The sequence below is a fragment of the Uranotaenia lowii genome, chromosome 2 (assembly GCF_029784155.1).
Source record: "Uranotaenia lowii strain MFRU-FL chromosome 2, ASM2978415v1, whole genome shotgun sequence".
In the NCBI taxonomy this organism is placed as follows: domain Eukaryota; kingdom Metazoa; phylum Arthropoda; class Insecta; order Diptera; family Culicidae; genus Uranotaenia; species Uranotaenia lowii.
Window position 1 is genome coordinate 143,133,906 of NC_073692.1, and position 26,627 is coordinate 143,160,532.

Here is a 26,627-nt window from a genome sequence, read left to right on the forward strand (position 1 = left end):
CGGTGTAAACTATAGAGCTGTGAGATGCTAACCTAGCTTATGTGTTACGTACGTTACGCACGGTGCGAACAGGGCCTATCGGGTTAAATGCATCTACGGCTGTTTGACGAAATGCCTGAATAGACAGCATATCTAATCGATGCATTTTTAAAATGATACGCTTCGAACATAAGGCAAGAAAGAATTTTATGAATTTACCAACTCGGAAAATTTAAAAATTCATACAAGGTTTTGAAACCTTTTGATGTAACATTTTGACTTTTAAAAATGATACGTTAAGAAAATCAAATCAAAAACTTGGGTGATTTTTGACTCTTCTTCAAATGTACTTAAAAGTAAAACAAATTGAAACTTTTATGAAGGTTTAAAAATGATTAGATAGTGGTTTAACAGAGTGTTTTTGAATGCCCGTCCCAAGCAACCAAAAGTCTCGTTAAAAAAGTCAAACACAACTTAATTAACATTATCAGTGTGCTGAAGTTTGTTTTATTCAGCCCGTAATGAAAGTTCTTATTAAAACTTTGAAGTTCCATTATAGATTTGAACGGCCTGCTGTTCAGCTCATAAGTTATCATTTAATCAGCAAAAAAAATCTCTCCTCACCTTTCTTACTTCGGTCACAACCAGCTCATATGGTGCTGCCGGTTTTTCGACATCCATCTTTATTCCTCCCATCATCTCAATTCATTTTACTTATTTTGAGTTGAAAATTCACCGTGTTCCAAAATCACTACAAGATTTTTACAAAACATGATTAGTGGTTCAAATTGTGGTTGAAATTGAATTTATTGTTAACAATGCCAAAAGACATATCCCTGTTAAACAGCTAATAACTTTTTTTGTCTAATAAGGTACGAAGTAACGGTCTTCGACAAAGTTGTGCAGCGAAAAATTTCCTTTGAAGAATTTATAAATTGGCACAAAAACCATTAGCAGGCTCTGTTGCACAGGAGAAACAAAAATGAAGTTTATTTTTCAGTATAAAATATGCAATTTTCCCATACAGACCTTAAAGTCAAAATTTACTCATGTAAACGTTACTTAAAAATTATGCAAAAAATCACAGGTGAGTTTTAAACTAAAACGAAGCTTTTAAGACCCCAGGGTTTGAGAAATTCAAAAATGACCCCAAATCGACTCAGTCTAATGTCACAAAAAAGGCTATTTGAGAAACTTGTTGGAACTTTAAATCCATAGAAGGCTATTTGAGGCCCTATTTGCAACTTAAATACTGAGTGATGCGATAGACGTGTCACAGAAAGGCTATTTGAGGAACATTTTGTAACTTTCATGCTCGCACTTGAGAAAACTCGGAACAAATTTTCTTTGGAGGCTTTGTTCAGTGAAATTCGAACTTTGAAGGCCCGCGTTTAAGTAGATATGGTACTTCTGATTGCTTTCGCTATGATGTTTGTAAATTTCCTAACATAACAGGTTATATAGAATAAATATTTGATTTTTATCATTAATGCTTAGTATACTACCTCTTATGAACACTTTCAATTAAAATTGATCTCAGAACTCAGATCTCAGGAAAGATTTGATAAAGCTTTTGTTATGGATGAACTGCCTCCATAATATGGCAATCCTAACTTTTATTTTATGACATAAAATTGTAAAAGACATAGTTTTTATAAAACTTTAGCTTTGTCGTACGAAAGTTATCAGTTTCTTCAAACATTTTCAATGCATTTATATGGAAATATTGCCTGAGCAACAGAAAATTTGCCCAAAATAAAATCACGAAATATCAACCATTGGCGATGTGGAATTAGTTCTACTGAGCTACGCCAGCGACCATGGTACCCGAAATATATTTACCTTCATTCGAAATTAAATTGTTCAAAATAAAATCTAAAAACATCGATTTTTTATAACGTATAGGAAGAAATTTACCAAAACATTTCGGGTTCAATGATTTAAGGTAGATGTGAGTAGTCGATCAAGTTAAGCTCAATCTAAGCTATTCGATGTAATATTTGATTAAATCAGTATTCTTCTTAATAAGCGAGAATAGTCTGCTTCTCCCCTACAGCTATTGAAAGAATGCTCTGAAATGGGGCGTTATCTATTTTCTCGCTCTTCCTACCACTTTGCAATAATTGGCAAAGTGGTAGTCAAAGAATTTTCCAGTAAGCTTCATTTATTCGAATTTCATTTGCATTCATGAGAATTATTTATTGAAAATCATATTTTGACGCAGGATTCAAAATAAATCTTCAATTATTTGAGCTCCAGTATTTTAAAGACAAAGCAACGAAATTTCAACATCAGAATACATAAATACTCAATAAACATGATTGTGCAGGAACTTCATTATCACAGTTCAGACATTCAAAATCTTGTGTGTATTTAGCATATATTTTACGCCAATTTTCTTTCTAGCTTGACGTTGCAACTCAACTCATTTCTTATTTCGTGCAGTCTATTTCAACAAGATTTATTGTTTCTCTTTTCAGGCTTAAAACCATCCTTTTAACGTCAGGAGCTGTCGAAGATGTCGAACTACCGACGATTAACCTTCCGCAATAATGGGATGAACTGAAAGTTGCAGCAACAGAAAGGAAACCCCCAACGAAGAGAAAAATAACACCAAATCATCCATCTGAAAGTCATTGCATTGTGTCCCGGACCGGAGCTAGAAGTAACAAAAATAGCAGCAACTAGCTTTCTACCACTTTTTTCCGGCGACCCCACCATCAGTTACATTTTCCGATGCAATTAAGAATTGTTTTGGTTCCAGAGCGGAAAACTGAAAAATAAGCTTGAAACAATCCCGAAGCTGCGCGAAAATTCTTTTGTTTGTGAGCGTTAATTTTTTTTTCGTTTCTGGTTAAGCAGAATTTTCAATTTTCATTTTTCATTTCAAGCTTCGAGGGTGTTGGGCGAAGAGGAGTTGAAATTGTGAGTGCGGTTTTTTTTGCAGTGCAACTGAGGATTACTGTGCAGCAGAAAATGCATTTGATCGGATTGTGACCGTGAGTGCTTTAGGTGTTACAAGAAAGAAAATATCAACACAAATGATTTCTAGCAATCGTATAAAAATAGAAAACACATTTTAGATGAAAAGAAAAGAAAATAACGAAAGCATTGGTGGCTGATGTAATCAAAAGTGCATCGTCCTTTTGTGGGAAAGTGCGAGTATCAAAAGGATTTTCCATTTTTCTACCGAAGTGAAAGTTGTCCTTACAACTTGCAAGTGGATAATCTGATTTTGCAACTGAGTGGAAAAGCACCATTTTTTTTCTTGGAGATAAAAAAAACGGGTAAACAACAAGTAGAGCAACTAAGTGTCGAAAAACGGGACATAACAGAAATGGGACACATAAATTTTGTGGAATTGAAACTTGTGCTGAACATCCTGTGTGTGGCTATTCTGGTGAACGGTAAGTGAAACATATATTTAAAAAATTTGAAATGAATGTTTTCCATAGTCAAATTTAGCTAAAAATATTAGGAATCAAAAATTGGGTAGGCATAATAGATGCACGTTATCTTAAGATACCGGAACATTGTGCCTTAATCATTTTCTTACTCATAATTATCACACAATCTAAACAAATAGTAAATTTAACCGATAAAATATATCAAAACTTTCAAAACAAACCGTAATGAAACATTCCAATAAATGTTATTTTTGTGCGTGAAAACACGCTCTCAAACCACTGGGCTCGCTATACATGGGAATTCTCTTTCTGAGTTTCTCATGTATAAATAAGTAATTTCACCATTTAAGAAGGACTTTCTGTTCAATAAACACGTCTTACCAAAATAAAAAAAAATTTATTTGATAACTCAAGTGAGAAGTATTTTTGGGGTTTATGTTTTAATGACTGATTTGGTACATTTGAGCGTCCTGAACTCAAATCTTTTGTCATCACACTTAGTTTCGGTAATATGTAGTTTTAAAATGTGTCCGTTTTAAGTTAAATCAATCATTGATTACTAATAAACTTTCCAACCTACATTTAAGAAAAAGCTTATTTTGATTTTGTTTATTTCAATTCATTCAATGAACGAATAATATTTGAAGACGATGATACAAGATCTAAAAAAGTAAAAATCAACACTGTTTACAAATTTGGACAAATATCATTAGGTTGAAGTATTTTTGACGTTACTGCAGAAAATTTTGAATAAACTTGATTTCGTTTAACAAATTTGTTAAAACCTGCAAAACAATTGGATTTATGCTTTAAAAAATATCTAAAATTCAATTCGAATTAAAAATTCTGGAAAAACTCGTTAAGTGAGGAAAAATAAACAAATAGAAAAGTTTTATAACTTTTTTCACTGAACTTAAAATTGCTTTAAGTCTTGAGGAAAGTTGATAATTGATTTAAAATTATAATTTTTTTTTTAGTGTTATGGTTTTGTTTTAAAGTTTTGTCTTAAAAGTGCAAAGCTTTCAAATAATTTTACCCTTTTTTCGAAAATAATTTCAATAACAAATGCTGATAAAAAATCCATCCAAGGCTCAAGAATTAGTCAATTTTTTTTTAAAATTTATTGTGCCTTATAAAATTGTAAATTTGAAGGCTTTATGTGATTTATCAAAACTTTTAAAATTGTGATGCTGATCATTGAGAAGAACAAGCAAAAAATATTATTTGAGGCTAAGACTGGACAATTATCAAATCAAAAATTTAGTAATAATGTAGATGATATTAAATTAAAGATTTACTTTGCCAATTTTGTGGACCATCGTGAGAGGTAAACGCCTGGTAAGTGGTGTTCAATTTGTCGATGTATAAAATTAGTATTCGATGAATGAATTTTGGAGTTAACACGGTTTATTTCAAACTCTGTTCTTGTTTAATAATTCTTCTTAACAAAATCCCCATTCTAAAGACGAGTTAGAGTTTTTGTACGTAAAGTTTAGAGTTTTTATGCGAAATGTAAATTGCATAGCAAATCGAAATTTATATTTAGAAATTAGTTTCAATTCGTGAACGTCACATAGAGTCATTGAATAATTTGTCTTAAGCCTAGGGTGATTTAGGATTTAATTCCGCTAGAGGCGAGGCGAATTTCTGACTCACTTGTTGTTGTTTTAAACACGTTTAAAGATCAAGTAATTTCCCGATATTACGGTAAAAATTTTACTTGGAATAAATCTCCATGGAGGGAGGAGAGGGGGTTAAACCCCTAAAACCCTCCCCGTTCGCACGGCATTGGTTCAGTACATGGTGCCACCATGATGCCAAGCGCCGTATTCCAAACTCGACAAATTGCTCAATTGCTTCTTTCCTTCATTTCTTACATATATCGCATCAGAATGGTCACTCAAGTACCAAACTACTTATTGAAAAAAAAAACTTGCACAGCTTGGGGATCGAACCCCGACCTTCGTGGTGAGAATCGAACACGCTACCATAAGACCACGCCCAGATGATGTTCTAACTGAAACTGAAACTCGAAGTGGTGATAACGTGCCTCAATGTGATGTACCTTTTGTGATTTAGTAAATCCCATTTTGAGCACTTTTGTGCCCTTCATGTGACTTTAGTCGTTTACAACGTACAATATAAATCACTTTTGCAACTTTCAAGTTCATGAATGAGTACATACCAAAGCAACCAAAAGTCACATATTCACTTAAAAGAAGGCTTTGAAAGTTTCATATTGGCTGACAAAGAGAAACAACTGCCCAATTCCCTTAAGTGTACTATATGTACCCATTAATGAACTTTGAAAGTTTCAAAAGTGATTGATATGTACGTTGTATGTGACTTGTTTTGCCCATAAGTCCCATAAGTGAAGTATATTTACTCATTAATGAACTTGGAAGTTGCAAAAGTGCTTTAAATGTACGTTGTAAGAGACTTAAGTCACAAAAGGGAACAAAAGTACTCCAAACGGGATTTACCTTGTCACAAAAAGTGAATTGGAGTGCTTTCTTCGTGGCTTGCTAGCTTTCTGGTTGGGCGGGTGCGCCTGCAGGTATGTTACAAAATCATATCACCACTTCGAGTTTTAGTTTCAGCTAGAACAACATCTAGGCGTGGCCTTGTGTTCGATTGTCACCACGAAGGTCGGGGTTCGATCTCAAAGCCGGGCAAGTTTATTTTTTCAATAAATCATTTGAATATTTGAGTGATGCGATATATGTGAAAGAAAGAAGCAATCGATCAGCAAATTGAACAAATCTCGACAAACCGCAGTTTTTTAAGTTTGGAATTCGACGCCAGACATCATAGCGCCACCATGTTTTGAGCATAGTAAATAATCAAGAAAAAGTTATATGAATTGATGCCTAGGGTGAAAATGGAGTGGAGAGACAATTTTTCGCCCATTTTCCATTTTTTTTGGAAGCTCATTTAAAAGCAGACTTGTTTTGTCACTTGAAAGTATCAATAAGAACTTAAATTCTGAGCTGCAAATAACGTGCTTCAGATCAATGATGGGGCTGAGTATGCCTTTTCGTACCTGTTTTATGGGACATTTGGTTGTTTGGGCAATTAAAGGTAACATAAAGCCGATCCACTTAGGGAAATATAGCATAAAAGTTCATTTGCGCATACAACCGATTAACAAACTGGCTGATAGATCAATATATCTACCCAAGAAACCAAAAGTCTCGTTAAAAAGGCCAAACACAGCTTAGTCTATATAATCAATGTGCTGAAGTTCGTTTCATTCAGCCCAAAATTTAAGTTCTTATTGAAACTTTGAAGTTACATTACAGATTTGAACGGCCTTCTGTTCAGCTCACAAGTAATGGTTCAATCAGCGAAAACAAAAAAAAATATATTCTCTCCACTTTAACTTCGGTCACCATCAACCCATGTGATGCTGCTGGTTTCTTGACATCCATCATTATTCCTCCCATCACCACAATTCATCTGACTTAGTTGCTTTGTTTTTTACTTTGTTTGATACATGCCGGCACGCACGCCAGTTATACATCATAATTGTTTGATTTGTTTGCTCAAGAAATCAAACAACCTAATGAAAAAATTAGTCCTGATACCAGATTTGAGCCGCGACCCTTTGAGATGATAGCTAAACATAGATGTTGCCTTACCAGTATCTAAAATTTAAAGTGATAATGAGCTTTCGTAGAATACCTGCAAGGGCAGCCATAATATCGGTTTTTTTTTAAAAGTGGGATTCCGTGTTTATAACTTTTTAGCATTAAGTTATACAAATTCTTGAGTTTATCTAGATATTTTATTCATGAATTGCTTCAACTGACTTTCAATGTGTGATAAATTGGTGAAGTGTGAAAGAATTAACTCTTTTAAAAAAAATCCTCTGCGAGCTAGCTTTAAGTTGTTCTGAGTTGAAATTTCAATATAAACTATACATTTCAACAATTTCCAAGCTACAAAAATGATTCATTGATTATATGCCCTTTTATGATGTTCGTTCACATTTCATATTCATGAAATGGCGGAGATGTCATGCCATGACATGACATGACATGCGTCTTCTGCCTTCAATACTTTGCATAGAGCCCAGCATATAACATACTTGAATGACCTTCAAAGAGGCATTCAAACTGAACCGAAGCGTTTTTGGAAGTGCGTCAATTCCAAGCGTAAAGCTTATTTAGTTTTAAAAAACATTTTTTTCAACAATTAAACTGCTAATACTTTCGATGAGGCTTTAGATTTATTTGCCGAATATTTTCGGAGCATTTACAACTCAAACGATTTGGTTACAGAATTAGAATTGTAGGTCACGACAGAGGTTATGCCAGAATTTATGTTCGACAGAAAATTTCGCAGCTAGACGAATCCAAAGGAAGTGGACCTGATGGTGTTCCAAATTCGTATCTTAAAAAATGCACGGGAGCTATTGAAAAGTCTACAATTCCTCTACTCAGCTTCTATTCGTGATGGTTTGTTTAGCAAAGTTTGGAAAATCTCACACAGTTTGCCGATCCAGAAAAATGGTTCAAAACTGCCCGCTGAAAACTATCGAGGGATAGCAATTCTTCTGCTATACCAAAAATTTTGTTCAGCATGGTTTTTTGACAAAGCGTCGACGAACTGTGACTTATTTGGCAGAATTTGTTTCCCGAACTTCTCAATGACTGACGCAGGGTTTGCAAGTTGACGTCATATACACAGACATGTCAAAAGCTTTCGACGTTATCAATATTGAAGCTCCTCTGTCAGTGCTGAGCAAAAATGGTATCACCGGTGTTAGTCTACAATGGATACGTTCATACCACATAGAAAGGATTCAATTTGTAAAACTTGGGAATTCGAGATCCAACGTATTCCTGGTCAACAGCGGCGTACCACAAGGGAGTCACTTGGGTCCCCTATTTTTTATTACTGTAATGAACGAGTTCTACGAAGTGCGTGACGTGTTGATCTAAGCAGATGATTTGAAAATGTTCCTTCCTGTTCGGTATCCCAAGGATTGTATGATTCTACAGAATGCGCTTAACAAATTTTCTGAGCGTTGCAACCATTTTGGTTTGAAAATCAATGCCTAAAAATGCAGCGTGATCACCTTTTCTAGGAAAATGAGCAACATAGTGCACGATTACTGTCTTGAAAATAACTGTTCCATAACAAGGAAATCCTCTGTTGAAGATCTAGGAGTAGAGTTGGATGCAGAACTGAGTTTTTCGAAACGTATCGAACAAGTCGCTGCCAAGCAAATTCCATGAACGGCATGATTAGTAGAATTTGTCGCGAGTTGGACAATCCTTACACAATCGTCTCAATTTATGTTGGACTTATCCGAACCACTATCGAATATGCTAGTATTGTATGGCAGTCATACTACAATGTTCATAAGAATGGAATTGAAAGAGTTCAAAAAAGATTTCTAAGGTACGCCTTGAGAAACCTTGGCTGGCAAGAAGATATCCCAGAATATCGAGCTTTGTGTATGCTGGTTGGCTTGGACTCACTGGAAAATCGCAGAAAATCAATCATCGTGTTGTTTTTAAAGGATTTGACACGTGGAAAATATTATTCACCGTATTTGTTGTCACAGATTTCACCTAACGAAGGACGCAGCAGTCTACGCAGCATGAGACCGTTCCAGTTCCCTAACCGAATTCAAAACTACGCTCGCAATGAATCAATATATAGAATGAGGGTGCTTTACAATGCACATACTAACATTATAAAACTGAATATGTCTAGAGAACAAATCAAAAATAGACTTAAGTTAGTTTTTTCATAAAAATATTGTTAACGCCAATAAAGATAGAAGGCTGAAGCCTAGGATCCATCAATAAATAAATGTCGCAAAGAAGGCTATTTGAGAAACTTTTTGGAACTTAAAGTCCATGGAAGGCTTTTTGAGACCCAATTTGTAACTTTTATACTGAATGGATGCGATTTACATGTCACAAAAAAGGCTATTTGAGGAACTTGTTGGAACTTCAAGTCCAAAGAAGGCAATTTTAGACCCTATTTGTATTTTCAACACTGAATGATGCGATTGAAGGTGTCGCAAAAAGTCTATTTGAGGAACTTTGAGGAACTTCAGGTCCTTGCAAGGCTATTTGAGACCCAATTCGTAACTTTTCTACTGAATGATGCGATTTACATGTCACAAAAAGGCTATTTGACGAACTTGTTGCAACTTCAAGTCCATGGAAGGCTGTTTGAGGCCCTTTAAAAGTTAATTATACTGAGTGATGCAATTGAAGTATCACGAAAAGGCAATTTGAAGAACATTTTGTAACTTTAATGCTCGCATTCTAGAAAACTCGGTTCCAATTCCCTTTGGAACCTTGGTTTAGCGAAATTCGAATTTTGGAGGCACGCGTTTAAGTAGATATGTGACTTTTGGTTGCTTGGGTAACATTCTTTGGCTCAATAATCGTGGGGTTAATCGGGACATGTCAACAAAAGTGTTTAAAATCTTCCAAGATTGTGAAAAATAAATAAAATTACTTTTAAGATGACCCTAGAAGAATAGGGCTTCCAGCTTTCGAAAGAAGTCAAGAAATAAAAATGTAATTTATATTTGATTTTTTTTGCCGCAGGAGTAAGGTACTATAATAACCATTTCTTCGAATATATGTAAGTGTGGGTGATAAACAAGGTGATTATTGGGGCTTGCAAAAATAAAAAAAAAATATCTGCATTGCGAAAACACACATTTACCTTATAAGGCAAATCTCTGAACAAACAAGCGAGTTTATCAATAAGCAAGTAACTGTCCTTTTTTACCGCACTTGACTGATATTTTGATTTTTTTTAACAAACACACACACATATAGGATCTTAGTGAAACATCATGTTCCTTTGAAGAGATCTAATTTACTTGACTTCAAGGCGTACATCTTTCAAGGATTTGAATTCTAAAACCACCAGAACACAGAAAGAATACTATGTGTCTCATGATCGAGATTCGCTCTCATGAACTGTGGCTTAGAAAACATGAACGCTATCCTCTAGGCCACGATCGGCGGCAACGATCTACTGAACTAATTATCAAAATTATAAGTACCGTAAAACAGGGTAACATAGAACACCGGGTAGCTTTGATCAACATGAAATTTTGCCACATAATCATCAAAACTAAGTCCAAAGTTTAAATATCTTAAAACTTTTTTCTACGTCTTAAAACCTACATGTTGAGTTTATTTTATCCTTTATGATCAAGAAAACTCGTTAAAACCGTCAAAACAGAGACTGATAGAGACAGAGACGAAATAGTTTTCTTGATTGTGAAACTCATTTACGAGCCGAATCTGAATCTGAATTTTGAATACATAATAATTTAAATCTAAATTTTACACCTGAACTCAGTATTTGAATTTTGGATTTATTTCCGAATCTTATTAGGATCTCTGAATTATTCAGAAAGAAACGATTGCCGAATTTAGATTCAAAATCAGCGTTTCCATTATGAGCCAACAATGGAAATTTGTTTCAGATTGTCAACCACAAATCAACAATTTTAATTCTTCATCCGACTTTCGAAATTTAATAATTGCAAAAGAACTTATTTTCAACTTTTTTTTAATGGGATTTTAAAGAATTGAGTTCAAAAACTTATAATAACTATCGAACTCAGGATCATTTCTAATTTTTTGTTTTCATATTTAGAAAATTATTATTTAAATATGTGAGATGTGAGTTTCAAAAACCATTAATCAAATTGTGAATGAAATGCAAAACTAAATTTGAACAATTTCAAAACAGGTTTTCATTTCTGATGGTTCGAACCGAAAATTAAGAATTCCAAACTTGATACCGAATCTTAAATATGAAAACAAAAATACAATTATGATTTTGATAATATGGAATCAGAACGTATGGAATGAGTTTAAATTCCTTTAAAACTGAATGTTCATAAACGAGATTTCATCAACAAGCAAGAGCATTTTGAAAAACTGAAGCAGAATTTTTGAACCGGGGATAAGTTTTCGAGCGTTTGGCCTCTGAGTTAAGATTGTTATTCTTGAATTATTAGGAATTTAAAATTTTGAGTGAAAAATAGAATAGAATACATCACTTACTTCTGGGGCCCCTCATGGGGGGCTGATTTTTTTCATACAGAAAACTACCGTATGCAATGCTTCAAATTCATGAAATGTTCAGCATGTGTGCTTCAACTTTCTCCCAAATTCGCCAATCCCGAAATTTCCCCGAACTTTTTCTCCATCCCAACATTCCCAACGATGATAAATTGTGATAATTGTTTCCCGCGCTCAAATTTATTTGTTGAATTTGAATAGAATTACGAAACTTTTTCGCTGAAAGCCGGTAATGAGTCCGGATGTTCCACATTTGCAATGGCAATGCAATATGGTGTGGCGTAAAGCATTTTCACTTCGTTTCGCTTCTTATTCACCAGGCAGGAAATGGTTAGCTGCTTTCTATATAATTTTTTCTTTTCCTATTTTTCATTTTGGTTTCCAAAAAATTTAGGACATGGATCACACTCGGATGCACAGCCTGAGTTTCTGGCACCCCTGGACAATCTCACTGTGACGCAGGGGCGAGACGTTTCCTTCACGTGTGTCGTCAACAATTTGGGACAATATCGGGTAAGTTCATTTATAAATTACATTTTCCATTCATTCATCAACTAACAAAAAAAATCAATTTAGAAACAGTAAAGTGGTAAACATTCATCAGATTTATCTGAATAAGTATTTCTCGCCTTTGATGAAGACTTAAATTTTTCTGGGAAAAAACAAAAAAATATCCCTACTCATTTCGATGCATGTTTTTGAACATTGGACGCAAACTTTCCGATTTCACTTTTCTCTAGTCATGGCAGATAGATTTTTCACACTCAACTTCAGGGCCGTCAACCGAAAAGTGCGAGTGAGAAACGAAACGCAAGAAACATTCGAAAGAAGGGAGAAAAAGAACATCTAAAACACTCTTCAATTTATCCCTACACCCAAAAGTCTGGATCGGAATGAGTTTTTCCCGGACATTTTGCAGAGTTGTTATTGTTCCATTTTGGCCATCACGACTTGCTCTGCCTTTCGAAAGGTCGGTCATCTGCGTGACGAAAGGTTTTTCCGCTTTCTCTCATATTGGCCCCGGATGCGAAATTGATTTTGGCAAAGTTTATTAAAAGCATTTTCGATTTTTCATCATTTGATTGAGGGAAATTTTTCGGGTTCGAAAACTGTGCCATGCCACAAACGCCAATCGGGTGGTCGATGATTGTGCTGAAAGGCAACACGCAACATCGCCAAAAAAGCGGGGCCCGTTTCTTTCCGAGAGTGATAATTAAATATGCATTAAATTTTCCGAAATAAATTCATCAGAGTTTAATTTCAATTTGTTTTTTTTTGCGCTCTTTCGATTGTTGCAGGTTACTTTAAATCAGGCATGTCAAACTCGTTTAGGTGTGCGGGCCGCATTAAAAGTTTTCTATGACGTAGAGGGCCGCACCCAAAATCAGTTAAATCGGTACATTCAGCTTCAGTTTTTTTGCAGTAATCTATATATATAAAAAGCAATTATCTGTATGTTTGTTTGTTTGTCCTCTATAGACTCAGCCGTCTTAAGAGCTAGAGATCTGAAATTTGGCATGGATGCTCATTAGGACCAGGAATGATGAAAAATGTTTTTAGATTTATGGACGACCCCTTCTGAAGGGGGTCGTCCATACAAGACAAATATTGTTTTCACGTTATTGACGTTATTTTCCGTCCGATTGTGATGAAAATTTGCACATGAGTGTTTTGAGAGACGAGCAATCGATTTCAGTTATCAAATTTAGGGTTTGATGTCGGCAAAAGGGGTCGTCCATATCCACTGATTAATGTTTTTGCGGTATTGGCGTTATTATACATCGGATTGTGATGAAAATTTGCACATGAGTGTTTTGAGGGACGAGCAATCGATACAAGTTTCGAATTGCGGATCAGAAGTCGGCTGAAGGAGTCGTCCATACCCAACTTTAATGTTTTTGCGATTTTGACGTTATTCTACATTGGATTGAGATGAAAATTTCCGCATAGGAGTTTTGAGAGACGCTCTTTTGCTTTCAGGTTTCAAATCTTGACTCAGGGGTCGGCAAAAGGGGTTATTATCTGTTCACTGTTTTAACGATATTCTCTTGATTGAGCAGAGAAATGTAATGAAAACTGACACATGGGAGTTTAACAGAAAAGATAATTGATTTCAGGTGTCAAGTTTTGAATCGTGGTCAAAAAAAGGCCGTCCATGTTAGTTGCTCACTGTTTTCGCGATATTGTCGTGATAATGCATAGGATTGAGATGAAAATGTTCAGATGAGGGTTATAAACTATGAGCAATTGACTCGGCGAAAGGGGCGTCTATATTCACTGTTCACTGTTTTCAAGTTCCTGACGTTATTTTACATATAATTTTAAAAGAAAAATGGCACAAGGGAGTTTTGAGGAACGTAAAATTGGTTTCAATTATCGAATTTCGGGCCATGGGACAGAAAAAGAGGGTTTCATTGAAAGTTCAGTGTTTTGTGCAATAATTTTGTTGGAAGCAGTTAATTGATACCAATTTAAGTGTGAAGGTCAAGCAAAAGAGTCGTGCACATAAACAAATAGTACATGTTTCTGCCATAATGTTTAGATTTTGCAATCGATCGAGAAGAAAACACTCTCATATAAATTTTAATAGAAAGCTAATCAACTGTTTAATTTGAATTTCAATTAAAAGTAATAGTAGCGACTTTAAACACTGTTGAATTTTTCCCCAAAATTGTCGAAAGAATGTTTCGAATTCATTTTCTAAACTCATTTTGACGTACCAATGATTTAAAGCGAAACGAAGTTCGTACGGGATCAGCTAGTATTTTACATAAAAATCAGTGGTGTTTTTGTTGTGGCAATTTAAGACGGGGCTACGCGGGCCTCATTGACCTGCGGCCCGCGAACCCTCAGTTTGACATGCCTGCTTTAAATGCTCTTAGTGTGATGGAATGTTTTTGGAATATTAAACCTACTAGTCAATCGAATACTTCTGAATGCTTCTGAGAAAATCACAATACAGTAGTTTGTCGATTTTATCACGGTAAAAAAAAAAATCATCGTGAATTTGGCGAAACTTAATATTAAAGTGGAAAAATGAATTTTTAATGTCTAACTATAATGTCTTCAGAAGTGGAAACGCGTTGTATCAACCAATGTTAATTATAACATGTAATATCAAAGTTAACTAAACGCAAAGGATCGATTTCTTTTTATTCTTCTTTAAAGCAATTTTAAGATTCTTTTCTTAAACTAAAGCCATGTAAAATATTAATTTGATAGTGTTCATCCAATTCAAGTTAATTATTATGTTTAATGGCAATTTAACAGTCGTTATTTCTTTAGTAGCTTTTGAAAAAAGAACTCAAAGAAAACTGCATTTAATCCTCTGAAAATTTCTGATTTCAATATTTTATTCTTCACACCTTTGATAAGCTTAAAAGTTAACTTTTTTGATAAGTATTTTAAAATTTGCCAACTTAGACTTTTAAAGTGTGTTTCTCGTAATTTTCGTTATGGTCAGATAATCCCTTTTTTTTCATATGTAGAAAAAATTAATTTAATATGTTCATTGACACGTGCGGCGAGATGAAAACGTAGAAAAAAGAAATCTGAGTTACTTTTACAAATTTAAGCCAAGCTAGAAAAATTTCAACTCGATCATCTAAATTTATCCATTGAGATAATACTCAAGGCTGCCCAATAGTGATTGCGCATGGCACACTTAAAAAAAACATATTTAAAAAAACAGATAACACTAATCTCTTTTCAAAAACGCTCAAATTCACCCACATCTTGATTCGCACAACCAAACAAGTTTTCTGTTTTAGAGCGACTAACCAAGCACAAATAGCAACACTCATGGCCGTAGAAACGGGGGGGGGAGGTTTGGGGGGTTAAACGCCCCCCCCTCCATGAGGGTCCATCAAAAGCAAGCAAGATATTCTACTCTTAGTTCAAAATTTGTTTTTCTTAATCAAATTTTGATGATGGAGTAAGGTTATTCGATAATAATAATCTTGACTTGGAAATGATGTCAAAAACTTGAAAACTAATCTCAGGTTCAGAATTCATCTACAGTTTTTCAAAATTTTCTCACTTATTGAGGATTCTTGATGTTCGGTTTGAATCATAATTAAAAACTGAAATGAAAAGCTGTGTTCGAAATCGTCGTTTAAATTGGGTTTTACAAAATTCATTTCTTCAAAAATCAATTTTACAAAAAATTTACTCATGATTTTTAAAACTCATACGCATTTTATACATTAAGTTAATGTTTTCAGAAAATGATAAAAATCATATGCAAAATTCAAACATAGCAAAACTTCAAAATGGCGATATAGATTCATCATTCGAAATCTTTATTTTTATTTAGATTCGCAAGTCGGATTAGAAATACAATAATTCGAATAAAGAAAAATTAATGAAACCAAAAATAACCGAATTATAATTATAGATTCATAATTGAGAACATAATACATTTTGTTGGAAAATTTTCTGATTATGTTCGGCTTTACTCACATTTTTTTGGAAAATCAAACAAAAAATTCAAACTGCATCATTATAAATTTGTCGCCCAGAAATGTAATTTTTCAAGCTGGATTTATAGAAATAAACATAAACTTTTTGGTAGGGGAGGAGCGGGCTATATGCGCCTATTAAGCAGAACACTGATTTAATCAAATATCACATCGAATATGTGTACAAAAACTATATACACGTGTGCAGGCATCTGTTTTCTATACAATGGAGAAATTTTCATGTTAAATTTTTTTTCTGTTTCCAAGATAACGATTTTATTGTAATAAGTGTTGTCTAAAATGCCGAACCTCAAACCGTGCGGGCTAAATGCGCCTTTTTATGTTTTGCACAAAATTTATGTTTTTTGGGCAATATTTTCGTATAATTTCATTGAAACTGCTAGAAAGTAATAATTTACGTACGACAAAGCTGAAGTTTTATAAAAATCTATGTGTGTTATAATTTTATGGAATAAAACAAAAGTTAGGGTTGCCATACTATGGAGGCAGTTCATTCATGAGAAAAACTTTATCAAATCTGTTTTTAGATCTTCAATTCTCTCTTAAAATGTTATTCAGAGCTTAGATTTGAAGGTTCAATGATAAAAATCATTTATTTTTCCTATTTAACCTGTTATTTTAGGATTGAGGCATTTTACAAACATGATGGGGGCATACAAAAAACTCTATTAATCCACTATATAATCATTATTAAACCTCCACAAAAGCTGAAATATGTTTAATTTCATAAGTTTATTTGAATAAGGAACAAAAACCATCCTAGTTTTTGTTTAAAGCTCCTTTACGTATAAATTTTAAAAGTCGAAATATTACATCAAAATGTATCAAAACCTTGTATGATTTTTAAATTTTTTTTGAGTTTGTAAATTCATAAAATTCTTTCTTGCCTTATGTTCTAAGCGTATCACCCTCAAAATGCATTGTTCGGATAAGCTGTCTAGTCAGCCATTTCATCAAACAGCCGTAGGGTCATTTAACCCGATAGGCCCATTTAGGAAACCTTTCCCCTATTCTGAAATGCAATTCCAAATCTGAATATGTTTTTCGATGCAAAAATTATGATTCAATTGTTGTTTTTCTTATTTTTTTTAACCTTTCCTGGGTTTTTGAAAAATTTCTCTGGGTAGTACCCGGATTTTGGTTTGAAAATTTGAAAATAGAATGCCCGATTGTTGCAAGCTTTTAAATAAAATTGCCCTGATTTGTCCGGCTCGGATACGTGCCGGAGAGCTTCTGGCAATTTTGAAGCAAATTTCAAGGTTTGATGAAAGTAAATTTCCTATTTTGTTACTAAAGAATTGTTATTTTTCTTTTTTAACGAATAGTCACCGTTGATTAATTATTATATGCTAGTTTAGTGACACTGCAGTGAACGTTACAACGAAAATTCTTGATAGAAGAAATAAAGATTGAAATTAAATGACGGATAGGTTTAGCAGATGCTTATAGAAGAAAATTTATAGATGATGAAACGCACATTTGAAGCGTTTCATAAAATATGCTCTTGGCTCAATTTCAATATCTATAAATTTACTTCTATTAAGCATCTGCTTTAGTTTCTATTCAACACGAATAACTATTAATTTAAAAAAACTTAAAAATGAATAATCCAAAAGTATTTTAAAATAATTTTTTTTTTAATTCATACATTGTTTGAGCAAAAATGTCATAGAAGAAAATTGGTCACCAGACCCCCGCCCCCCCCCCCCCCCCCCATGAGTCAGTTCTTCCAACGGCCCTGTTTGTCGCAATTAATGAGAACATTTCGATTTGTTGCTTGGCAAAAGGCACTCATGCAACTTTTTGTTTCGTTTCCTTTTGACTATGAGGATGGTCAATAATCTTTAAATAAAAAGTAGGTGTTGTTATCTCATAACCTCAGACTGTTTTGGAATAGATCATTTTCTGTCATTAAAAGCTTGGCATCAAAGCTATATAATAAGGATTCGTCTTTTTATCGTTCTAAGAAAATTTACCGTAGTCAGTGTTAGTAGTTGCTTTTTAAGTTTTTTTTTTGTAAAAACTAGCGAACTGTAGACCAATATTCTATCAGTTTTTTTTTTGTTTTCTGTTTTTGTTAAACTTGTGGCCTGTTGAGAAGCTCGGAAACGTTTCCGGAACTGTAAAATCCATCATACTGCATCGCCTATAATCGCAAAATTTACACAGACACTGACAAACAAATGTAAACGCAAAACAAAACAAACTATCCAAAATCAAAATAGTTTAGACCAGGGGTGAGCAACCTATTGAAACCACGCGGCCAATGTGAATTTGAAAGCTTTTCAGCGGGCCGCACTCAAAATATAACTTTTTTGAAATTAAAAAAATCTGGTAATTTTGGAAAAATATTCAAATTAAACGTCATTCTTTTGTAATAACTATCAACAAACAAAAACTTGAAAAGGAAAGACATTTATACATTATTTATCTGAAAAGTTTGGAGAAAATTTTAGATATTGGAAGTTCAACACAATTTTTAAACACAAAACCGACAGTACCAGTCGAAATTGATCAGGTAAATAACTAAGTCTTAGTTTGTTTTTATGAAAAGTCATCTGAAACTATACCACAGTGATAAATTACAGTAAGAAATAAATATTTTTATTTTGGAAATCACTCTCTTGCAAGCGGAACATTTGGAATCTTTAACAAATTTTTATGACTAAAATTCCTTTTTTAATTTATTTTTAACGCTTTTTAAAAGATCTAATTTTATCACTTTAAACAATGAAAACCCTGTTTTTTTACTTGAAACTCCGTTTGAGATAAGACGTTGTGAAAAATTGTCAAACTAACAAAGAAATTCGCAAATTCACTGATTTTTGAGCAATTTTTTGAAAGTTCCAGTTCTCTATCTTGGTTTCTTGAATCGCAGTTAAACTTCTCCGCAATTTTCCCATAGTAAAACAACCATCAATAACAGAACAGCTGACTAAATAACGATAAGTGTCTTTTCGCCTTCGGAAGGGTTTAATCGAAAGCTTTTCCATAGTTTTCCTTCTCTTAATAGCCACCATTTGTTTTCGTTTTATTTTATTTAAAAAAAAATCTTTTCTAACATACGATGAAAATATTTTTTTTTAATTTGAAGTTTCGTATAAGTTAATTGCATTTGTAGTTTTAATTCCAGAAAAAATCATAACTTTGCAGATTAAGAAAAATCATTATTTTACAGATTTTTAAACATATTTTGCCAACATCAATTTTTTTCTAAATTTAATTAAAATATCACACTGGTATAAGATTTCTAAAGCTTACTAACATTGATGATTTAGCGATATTTGGCATGATTTCTATATGAAATTTTTAAAAAATAGTCGTCCCAGACTTTTTCAGACAACTCACAGAAATTATTTTTGTCGAAAACTAATGTCGAGTCATGTTGATGAGAATCTAATGTCGATCTTGTCGAGAAACCTTTATATTCAAGAACGGAAATAGTAATTTTGTTAATGGTTTTTTTTTGCCAGTATTTGAACAACGGATTTAGAAACACATGTGATCATTTATACCCTTCCAATTTTTTGTCTGTTTTTCTATGCATTTATTGTGAATTTTAAAGAATTAGTTGAAAAAAGGAATAAAAGCAAATCAATAATATTTTTTGAAATTAGAATATTACAGAAAAAAAAGAACACAATAAATGCTCAAAACGCTTGAAAAAAGTTAAATATTGGAATAATTGTGCGTCAAATGCATATTTGATCAATTTACTGGCATATAATTTTTTTTAGGTTTAGTATGGGCTAGTATTTTATTATAATTTAAAATCTATTGAGGAAAAAAGTCGGAAAAAAATAAAAGAAATTTGGAAAAACTTCGCGGGCCGCGCTTTGCTCATCTCTGGTTTAGATGATGGCCAGTCAATTGAACGTGAAAATTAAAAATTTGGATGTCAACTTTAATTTTAAAACGTAAAATATAATTTTAGTGTCCACTGAGGAGGAGCAAATGCCAAAGTAGCTCAAAACGTATGGACAACTTAAATCCGTTTTATTATGATTAAAACTCACCGAAAAACGTCGATAATTTTGAAGAACAAACAATCGTGGTGATAAACCCAAAACTCAATATTGGAAGATGGAAAAAAAATTATCAAACGTTTTTTCTTTAACTGAAAGAGCATACTTAAAATTACAAATATATTTTCATCCAATCAAGAACAAATAAATTGTTTTATACATTTATTCTTCTCGAATCACAAAAAAAAAAACGGTTTTTAACAGTGAGTGCTTTTATTCAAACCCTTCGAATTCAGCGATTAATAATTTGGACTGATTTGCGATGCTTTTGAAATATGAATGCGAATGCATTAAAATTGTTTAAATTTTTTAAGAGAGTTTACTGCCGTTCTAAGCAAGATTGTCCCATGTGGAAAAACGTGCAAACGAGAAAAACGCGATTGAAATATCTGCTATATTTCTAATTTTTCTCTCAAACTAAAAATTGACCGACAGTTTTTTCGTAGTAAACAGTTCAAGTTAATCATTTTACAATGTTTTCTGCCAAAAAAAATTACATTTCCTACAAAAAAACAGCAAATTAGAGCCAAAAATGCTCCGTGTGTCACTTTTGCGTAGAATGAGAACGCATGCCGATGCTAGTTCTACGAAAAACTGTCACACGGCTACAATTTTTCTATTATTTTAAAAGCTTGCGTAGTTTATTTTTTTCCCAAAAACTCATCCTAAACCGTAGTTTGAGAAATACGTTCCTCTTTGTTTATAAAAATGTATAGTTGAGTATGGATCATGTAATTAGTGCCTACCGAAAAGTATTTAGTGAAAATTTCTCTGAATAAAACACTCAAGGCTTCCCGCTCCTCCTCTGCCCTTTGATCTTTTCTGTGAATAACATTAAATTCAACAGTTTGAACTCATCTTAAGATAATTTTTTGAACAAATTTGCATTTTTCATAGAATTTTCTCTAGTGTGCATTCTTGCGTAGAACTATCAACATAGAGACAACCACCTTGATGAAAATTTCGTATAAGTTCAGAACAAAGTATACTTGTTTGTGTTTTTATTCGAAAGTTAACACTAAAAGAGACCGTTTCCAGCAAAAAAGTGAAAATGACCCAAAAGTCACATGGCATTCTTGCTTAGAACGGCAGTTTAGCTGTGTTAATTTATATCATTTTGAGAGCCCGTTTTCTCAAAGCCATCACTCAAAATCCTTTCAAAACAGGTTATGCTTTGTCAAAAAAGATAAAATGGTCGGAAGTCTCCATAAATATTGTGTGAAGTCAGATAGCGAAATTGGACTTCTACTTGTTAAGCCCTTTTACACAATACCCAGATTGTGGGCTATTCCAGGTGATTTCTAGTCGTTTACTGCATTTAAAATTTCAGTGGAAGCCGTTATCTTCTATTTCAAGATAGCGTCAGAAAGCAAAATTCGACTTCTACACTTTTAGCCCTTTTACCCAAAAACCATATTTTGAGGATTTCTTGCGATTTTCAGTAATTAGCAGCATTTTGAACTTAAGCGTAAACCGCCATCTTGGATTGCAATATGGCGTCAGAAAGAGAAATTGACATAGTTCAGGAGTTTCTCCCAGCATTAACATTGAGAGGTTTCTTGGGATTTTAGGTCATTTATAACATTTTAAAGTTAAGAGGAAGTCGTCATCTTGGATTTAAAAATGGCTTCAGCCAACGAAATTCGACTTCAATTCATGGTATCATTCCACCGGACATTCACAACCAATCCCAAAAATTTTTTTCGAGATCAGTGTATAGATCTTGGTTTGTGCTTTTTAATTAATAAGGATTTGTGGAATATTTTTGAATAAATCTTTACGAAAAGTTTCTGGTTGGAAATCTGCAAGGTGCCCGCTGATGAGTTTGTTTTGCTTGTTCATAACGATTTTTCTTTTCAAAATATCCTCCCGCGAAAGGTCCAATTATTTGCGAACGGTTTGACCACCGTATTTTGTTTTATACCAGTGTGAAGCTTTTTAACCGTGTAGAAATTATGTCATGTTTATTAGTCAGGAATTATGGAATCCATGATCTTCACTTTCATTAAAATTTTAGTTCACTATTAGATTCTAAAAGACCCCTTAAACGATTGACCATAAGAACTTTGATCAAAAAGTTCATTTTGAACTGTTTTGGGGGTTTTGGGGTCCTGAATTGTATTTTTCAAGATCCTGCCCACAAAATTTGGTCAATGAGCTTCTTTATTTGGCGCTATCTCAAAAACCACTTAAGGGATCGTCACAAAAAATTCCACAAGTTAACATAACATCCTTAGTTTCACTTAAAATTTCATCAATTTCCATTCTCGCTTTCGAAAGTTATTCACAAAACAATGTGTGGAATTTCATCCGAATACACTTCTTTCACACTTAAAATATATGGTCACCTCATAGTTGCTTCAAAATTAAATGCCAAACACGATTCCAGTTTTTTCCTTCTTCAATATTTTTTCATGAATATCTTGTTTGATAAAAATCATACGGTTGTCTTACCATTGAGAAATTCCGTATGAATTTCATCAGCAAATTGCAAAGCAGAAGCGCGGATCATCCATTAAATGGCTTAAATTTTTAATTCCCTTTTCCCCAGGTGGCATGGATAAAATCGGACTCGAAGGCTATCCTGGCAATCCACACCCACATGGTGGCGGTCAACCCGCGCCTTTCGGTTACACACAACGGTCATAACACCTGGAAGCTTCACATATCCCACGTGCAGCTCAACGATTCCGGCAGCTACATGTGCCAGGTGAATACGGATCCCATGGCGCATCAGGTGAGTTCGGTGAAAAGTTTCCACTTTTGATAACGAATTGTAATTTTTCGAGAGATGATTAATTTGTAGTAGGAAACTATCATAAATTTATATTTAAAATATTCCCTTTTACAAACTATAACATTTTTTCAATTCTCGTTCCACCAGTCCGGCAATTTGGAGGTCGTCGTTCCACCGGACATATTAAACTCCAACGATCCCAACAGTGCATCCCTGGAGGAGGGCGTGGCCAACGAGGGTGGTAACATTCAGCTTCTCTGCCAGGCGGTCGGTGTTCCCCTGCCGAATGTGCAATGGCGTCGGGAGGGTGGCAAGGACATTGTGCTGCGGAGCGATGGGCGGGAAAAACAAGGTGAGCCAAATGTTGCGTAAAATTCATGTGTTGTTCATACAAAGGTACAATTACGCATTGTGACATGGACAAGAAGGGTTAATAATAATTTTCATACGTTCCTTAGTTTCCTTTATTGCTGAAACATTTTTGAAAATAAAACATATGTGGGACATGCTGTACCATATTTTTATTAAGGTTTTTTCAATACATGGAGACACTAGTTAACTTTTTTTCATTTCGAATATCTATTATACGTCTCGGTGGTCAAGTGGTTAGCGTGCTAAATCGGTAATTGCTGGACCACTGATGGCATGGGTTCGATTCCTTTCTCGGTACTGGGTGTTAAATGTTAATCTTAAGTTGTCCATGTCATTTATTCAGTCTGTAAAGCCTAAATCGGCTAAGACGGTGCATGTCTTTTTATTTTATTTATTTTTTATTTGTATATCTTTTCATTAATCTTTTCCGAATAAATTGAAAAGCTGACCAATCAAAAAGAAATAAAAAACTCGCCTCTTCTATCCCAAATTGTACAAATCGATTCGAATAAAGAAAAAAAAAGTTTTCTAAAAAAAAGTTTTCTAAAAAAAAGAATCCAAGGGATGCTAAATTCATCGATTTAAGTTACTGACTCCTAATCATTTTACCTCATTCTTAAACTATTGCAATTTCCAGATTCTCAGAGTAAGTTTTTTTCAAATTGAAAATCACAATACTTTGAAAAATATATGAAAAATTGTATATTTTGGAACCATTTAGCTTGTTTTCTTGTTTAACTTTAATAGACTTACAGTATCGTTCATAGTTCTATTAAAATTGGGATGCAAGCACATAGGTCTTCAAATTCGCACTTTTGTTCTGACGATATTTATTCTTCAAACTGAATTTCAGAGTTACAGCAACTATTCCACTTTTATCTGATAAGTTTTGACTTTGAAAGTTGAGAAATAGCAATGTATCTACTTCTTAATTTCGACTTTTTGGAACTCTTTCGCAGAAACTGAAATATTTTTCATTTGACCCAACGCGTTCTGAAATTTCACTGAGAAACTCCTAAATATCACATTTCTCAGTTTAAAAAATCTATGGGTAGGATAACAAATTATAAGGGGTATAACTTCTGGCCTTGAACCGAAAATTGCGATTCATTTAGAATTTTCATCGATCGTTTTTATTTGAAAATCAATATTATCACTATAAATTTTAAACGTCAATTTCGTTAATAAATAGTATAAAAATAATTTCAGAAACTCATGAATACTTACATCAAAACACCAATAAATCTGTTTATTGAATTTTTTTAAGGGAAATTTATGAATGAATGGTAAACAAATATTTCAACAAAAATTGATCAAAATTCATTACAAATCGTGGTATAGCGTAGTTTTTGAAAACTTGTAAAATATTTTTTTATTGGCTGAAGTTTCTCAATAAAATTCCTGCAAAATTGAGTTCCGATGTGTAATATGTGAAATATTACACTTAGAACAGGAGGTAATTCAAAAAGTGAAATTACCGGAGAATTTTCTTGTAACTCAAGTCTCAGATATATGTATATTAAACATACAATATCCTCAGATAATAGTAATAATAGTTTGATGACATTTTTTTTTCTTTAACATTTTTTCTTGAAAAGTGCATACGTAACCTATAGTAGAAAATAAAAAAGATTCCATATTATTATTCAGGTTTTAGTTATTTCACAATAAAAAATGATTATTTATTTTGATTCCCAACTTACATAAAAAAAGTCCTAAAAGTTAACAATTCCTTAAATGATGTTTTTGAAAAATACATAAAGGTTGCATTTTAAAGATTTTTTTCGTGTTTACTAAGATAAGCAAATGTTAAACTGTGTTTTTTAATTCCAAGTCTGAAACCTGCCTTTGATCCTAAGTTCAAATCTGAATTCCGATTTTGAACAATTATCCTTTTCCGGAAAACTCTGATTTGAATTCTGAATTCCTAGATTTCAATGTGAATTCTTTATTCAGTTATTAAATCGAAATTCAACTTATGAATTTAAATGAAAACTGCAAAAATTACTGTGTTCACATTTATTAGATCACCAGTTGAAAATTTACGATTCTGTATAAGAGTTAAAAATAAGAAATTCAAATCCAAATCTTGAAATTGGTTTAAAATGTCTAGTTTTCTTCTTCATATCCCGAAATGATGAACTTCTAATATGGAAAATTCAACAAGTTTAAGCTTGAAATGCAAAACGCAGATTCGAATCATGATTTTGTTGCAATGATGAAAAACTGAAATTCAAGAATAGTAAAAAAGATACAGAATCCGAAAGCTAATCACAGGAATCGAATTTTATTGTTTAAACGCGGTTGTTAATCTCTGTTTGGAGAATTTCTAACCTAAGCTTTCGAGATTGTTTTCGGCGAGTTTCCGAACCGTGCAAATTCGGTTTTTTTTTATTATGCGCCAATAGACTGAGTCGATTTGGAATCATTTTTGAATTTCTTAAACCCTGGGTTCTTAAATGCTTTGTTTTGGTCCAAAACTCATCCATGATTTTTTGCAGAATTTTTGTGTAACGTTTACATGAGTAAATTTGAACTTTTAAGTTTGTATGGGAAAATTGAATATTTTGTACTGAAAAATCAATATCATTTTTGTTTCTTCTGTGGAACCGAGCTGGCTAATGGTTTTTGTGCTAATTTACAAAGTTCCTCAATTCAAATTTACTCATGTAAACGTTACTTAAAAATTCTACAAAAAACCATGTATGAGTTTCGGGCCAAAACGAAGCATTTAAGACCCCAGGGTTTGATAAATTCAAAAATGACCTCAAATCGACTCAGTCTAATGCGCCAATATCAAAATTATTCAATGCAAATTCTGAAGAACATTACATGAGAACTGTTGTTTTTTTATAGAAACACCTCAAATTATTTCAAATCATATGTTAAGCTACCAAAAATCTTCGAAATTGTAAACAAAATACATTATTCGAATGACAAAATTTGAATATTTGTTTACTTTTGCAAGTAAATTGTAACAATTCGTCTTGAGCTGGGAATCTGACAAGCTAAGTCTAATCTTATTGAAATTCAATATTTGGGACTTTTTAGAAAAACTATAGTTAAATTATAGACCTGAGATGTTTCGTGGTTTTTTTGTCAAGTCCAGATTGTGATTCTTGAATCATGTTGGTCGTTCATCAAAATTTGATTAAAAATTTGAAATTTTGGGTTTAGAAAAAACGATTTTGGACACTCATAGGCAGAGTTTAACCCCAAACAAACCCCTTCCCCAGTTTCACTTAATTTCTTAGAAACTTTGTTAAAAAATATCATTAGAAAAATAGGAATTTCTATGGAAATATAAACGGCGCTTTTAAATCCCACCCCCTCTCCCCCCACTACTTATAACCAGAAAACATAGAAAGAAAGAAAAATTCCACCGAAATTATGTCTCATTACTAAGGAGGCTCTTCTGTTTTCCAAAGTACTATTCAAAAGAGACATCCATGGGAAGGGATCTGAAATAACATATTGTGAATTTTTGTTATGATAAAATTTGCTTATTCCACTAACAATTATTCTTAAAAACTTTAATTTGACCATTT

At 33.2% G+C, this 26,627-nt stretch overlaps 1 protein-coding gene across 1 annotated transcript in view; it reads left to right on the forward strand.

Annotated features, from left to right (window-relative positions):
- LOC129741928 (protein amalgam-like) overlaps positions 1 to 26,627 on the forward strand; it is a 264,878-nt gene that overhangs the window by 183,906 nt on the left and 54,345 nt on the right. Inside the window, exons 3-6 of the mRNA XM_055733744.1 lie at positions 2,460 to 3,386; positions 11,859 to 11,977; positions 22,522 to 22,707; positions 22,855 to 23,059. Coding sequence (XP_055589719.1) covers positions 3,317 to 3,386; positions 11,859 to 11,977; positions 22,522 to 22,707; positions 22,855 to 23,059 — 580 coding nt within the window. The 5' untranslated portion in view covers positions 2,460 to 3,316. The remainder of the gene's footprint in view (positions 1 to 2,459; positions 3,387 to 11,858; positions 11,978 to 22,521; positions 22,708 to 22,854; positions 23,060 to 26,627) is intronic.